At 42.1% G+C, this 3894-nt stretch overlaps 1 protein-coding gene across 3 annotated transcripts; it reads right to left on the bottom strand.

The window, feature by feature from the left end:
* Positions 1-499: 499 nt before the first annotated feature.
* LOC147461849 (uncharacterized) lies at positions 500-3111 on the bottom strand. 3 transcript variants are annotated; one of them, XM_086501977.1, is made up of 4 exons: positions 1554-3111; positions 1378-1479; positions 1060-1120; positions 500-748 (listed from the first exon to the last, which is right to left on the bottom strand). In XM_086501977.1, the coding sequence occupies exon 1, from the start codon at positions 2170-2172 to the stop codon at positions 1870-1872; it is 303 nt and encodes a 100-aa protein (XP_086358103.1). In that variant the 5' UTR covers positions 2173-3111; the 3' UTR covers positions 500-748; positions 1060-1120; positions 1378-1479; positions 1554-1869. The 3 variants fall into 3 exon arrangements, with proteins under 3 accessions (XP_086358103.1, XP_086358097.1, XP_086358090.1); XM_086501971.1 differs by having other exon boundaries at positions 500-745; XM_086501964.1 differs by lacking the exons at positions 500-748; positions 1060-1120 and having other exon boundaries at positions 1326-1479.
* Between the last annotated feature and the right edge of the window lie 783 nt (positions 3112-3894).

Raw genomic sequence — 3894 nt, 5'->3', positions numbered from 1 at the left:
TACACAGGAGAAGATTTTTTACAACGCTTCCAAAAGCCAAATATCCATCAGACATTCTCGAAACGCGACGAAACTTCAAGGAAATCCTATTAACACCAATAGGCCGTTCTCCGTAAGGTCCGTGTCTCAAAACCCTACCCAAAAACATCCGATGCAAAATCACATAAGATGTCTGACAGGTTTTTTTTGCAGGTCTTCGTTTCTAAAAACGAAAGTGCCTAATGTGTAGCTCTACTCATTGCAAACGCGTGGATATGCTTAAATGCGAAAACAGACATCACATGCTCACCGAATCACCAAAAATAGCTTGCAAGTCAATCTCGCGAGACCGGACCGTACACGCGCAATGTAGGTGTTGACGCGTAGCTCTCTCCGGAAACAACACGCTGCACTTCTCCGCACTCGATTCCGACCACCAGTGTGCGCATAACGTCAAAATAAACTCTCACTCTCTCTCATACACAGAATACGCTTCTCACAGATACTTGATAAAAATCAACAAAAGGGTTTTTTTCAATAAGGTCAAAATTTGATATAAATACCTTCCAATTACAATATCTCAAGTTCTAAAGTAAAATCTTACTCAGTCTAATAACAAAAATAATATACAAAATTGAAGACTTTTGCAAGCCCCAAGTGTTTACAAATGAAATTACAGGTTTTTTTCTTAATCAGGGAATGACTACATAGGATTTCTTTCTTTTCGTATTCTGTCAGTCTTTAGTTGAGTGTAGCCGCCAATCTTCTGCTAAAAAGGTGCCGAACAATACCAAATGAATGTCATGCTGATGATTGGACAGTGAGTCAAGGGACAATGGCAGGCAGACAAAATCTACACATCCTTTATTTAACCAGTAGTGAAATGGAACTCCTTCAAAGAGAGAAATTAGTAATGTTAAAAGAGACTCACAGCAGTGAAATGGAACTCCTTCAAAATGAGGAATTAGTAATGTTAAAAGAGATTCACAGAACACGCTCAATATCATTGAAGCAAGCCAACTCTTTATTGATAAATCTGTATAGAAAGGGGAAATAGCATGGCAACAAGCATTGACTTACCAAGCTTCCCCCTTGATATCAACATTGTGTCAGTAGTGGACAGTTCATTGGGCATGAAGACCTAGAAGAGTAAGTAAAGGCAAGTAAAGATTAGTCATCAATTGTTGAGTGACAATACACATAACAGATCCATCACCCACTGCAAAGATGCTTTTCACCTATCCAGGTACCTTGTACTTCATATTTAGCATCCTCAGTGATTCAAGCACATAATTGTGTGACACATTGTACTAAAAAGTTGAGTTAGGTTAGCTTTATGGCGTGAATTAGAAATTCCGTGGTTTGTTAAAAAATATGACACATCACATAGACTTCTACCGCATAAATACAAGCCGCTCGCCTCATCAGATTTCATAGCCTTGCTGAAGAAGCTTAGCCCTAGGGAATCCAGCAACAGGAAGGACCTTCACTCGCCTCTGGCTGCAAATTCGGGCAACAAGGAAAGTTGTAAATCATGTCATTAGCATGCATAAAGACAACATATTGTACCTTACCACTTGCCAATAGGACCTCCATTTCTCTCATTTCAGCAAGCAAAGCTTGTCTTGTTGCATCCAAAATAGTTGACTCGAAGTCGATAAACTTAGGACCATCTCTCCATAGGACATGTGAAAGCTTCAAGTCATTGTGTAAAACCCCACAACTATGTATATCATCCAAGGCAGACAATATTTGACGCTCAACATGCTTGCTACCTTTCCCATTGAGTTTCTTTCCTACACCATGTTGTCCTTCATCCGTAAGGGCCAAAAAGACAACATTACAATGAGGTATTCTTCCCACACCAAGCAATTGTGGGATGTGTATGCCCTACAAAGCAAGAAGCCTTTTGTAGGCGGTCTGCTCTATCACCAGAGCTATTGCGGCCTGCTCAAAGCGCAAGTCGAATAGCTTTAGTGCTAGCTTCACACCCTTTGCTTCCCCCTCTACAACATTCCCGTACTTGCCACACCCAATTACTCTACCTGAAATGCCCAAGTCTTCCATGTCACCCATTGGAATCTTGGGAAGATCTTCCTCACCATAGAGAGGTACTGTAATATCCTCCTCCATCAGATTCCGCCTACTTGCAATTTCCTTGGGCATCACTTTGATAGCCTTGACTGGACGCATAGACGCTCTGCCAGAACGGGTGACAACCTGTAAGCGAGGCAACAACACCCTGTAGCCTGCTCAGGGTGTTTCCCTGACAAGAACCCTCGAGAAGGTTGGTTTCAAGGCCATGCCAGTTTCTGCCAGGTGAAGCACAAAAAGAAACTTCTCTATTGGGGCTTCATTGATGCATATCACTGGGGAGAATTCCAAGGCCTTCGATTCTTGAAGCTGTCTTCTAAAGAAAACAATCTGATTATAGTTGGTCAGAAATCCATATCTGTTTCGTCAAGGACCATGTCTCCAAAGACCTGTTGAATCACTTGCGTCAACTTCTCGGTATCGTCAATCACATGAAGGGCTTCACCCAAGCTTCGAGTGCCAGCCAACTCCCATTGCCAAGGCCCTTTGACCTCTCCAGTGCCAAAGATCCGTTTTGAAAGTTGATCGCGGGCCGAGACCGAAGGATGCGGTTGGCTTTGGTCTAGAATCACTAGGTCAGTACAGCTATAGCTTCGATTGCTCCCCCCTTGGATGTACACTAGCTTTAAACTGAGTCGCTGTGCTAACCTGTTAATCTGTGGGAATAGATGACCCTCCAGAGGCACTCTCACTCCAATCTCATCCGCAGCTGGAGTGAGAGCATCAATTGACTGCAATGGTTCAACATTCCTCAGAATTGTGTCCTCAAGTTTACTTCTTGCAAACAAGGCTGCGTCTGTCAGAAACCCTTCCCAACTTGTAAGCGCTGAAAAGCTTGGAGGAGTCACTGGCTGTGTCCGAGTGGTGCTTCTTCTCTGCGACAGGGGAATAGGAAGAGTTGGGAATGGGGCCTGGGAGAGTTGGTAATCTGTTAGTAGAGAGAAGATCTCTCGGTACCGAAGATGAAAATTCCGCCCTTGCAGCCTCTAAACCCAGGCTCGCGCCGTCAAGACAGCTTCAAGACTTGGAATTTGTGGAAATTCCCCTCAAATCCCCCAATATTTTGTCCAAAATGCCCTTCAAATTTTCCAAAATTCCCATAATAAGAGCAATTTAGGAATTTTGGGACTCATTCAAGTTCCATTTTTATAAAATAGACACTCAAAAGTTAAGGACTATTGAGAAAATAGAACTCTATAAGGGATAACATACCAAGGTATTCTTAGAACCAAAGCCAAGCTAACTAAGCTAAATCCACTATGAAAGTTTTGTTCAGACATTGAGATTTGAGTATACCATTGCTTAGTTTAATCCTACAAATCTTACTTTTCATCTATTCCACCACTATAGCCTAACGATAGGCTTCAAATCAAAAGAAGATGTGAAGGTTGTGCAGCAACTACAGAAGTTGACAGTGCGGTGTGGCACTACCGACTTGGGCATATGAGTGCCAAAAGGAATGCAAATCCTTCAAGCAAATAAGCTTCTACCAGGTTTGAAAGAAGTGGACTTAGAGTTCTGTGAAGATTGTGCTCATCACATGTACATTTGGCTTTGTGTGGGCTTGATACTGCTCTGTTAAACTTTGAACTGTCCGCCGTCAAGTCTATCTCCTCCTGGATTATGTGTCCACCTTGCCCCAAACTTGGTGTACTTTCTCCACATGCTGTGTTAAGTCTGTCCCTGTGACAATTTTTTGAAAAGAGACTTCCCCATATAGTAATCATGAGTCTATTGCAATAGACTTGTAAGATGGTCAAGATAGATTGATATTTGCAATTTTAGCTGGTATCTATTGTTATTATACCTTGTCAATATAAT

The sequence above is a fragment of the Adiantum capillus-veneris genome, chromosome 3, assembly GCF_014529385.1.
Source record: "Adiantum capillus-veneris isolate H3 chromosome 3, ASM1452938v2, whole genome shotgun sequence".
In the NCBI taxonomy this organism is placed as follows: domain Eukaryota; kingdom Viridiplantae; phylum Streptophyta; class Polypodiopsida; order Polypodiales; family Pteridaceae; genus Adiantum; species Adiantum capillus-veneris.
The sequence above is the reverse complement of the archived record's forward strand: the minus strand, read 5'-3'. Positions and strand labels throughout refer to the sequence as shown.

Bases quoted from the DNA above. Each gene is read 5' to 3' on its own strand.
- LOC147461849 (XM_086501977.1), bottom strand. From the start codon at position 2,172: ATGCGTCCAGTCAAGGCTATCAAAGTGATGCCCAAGGAAATTGCAAGT.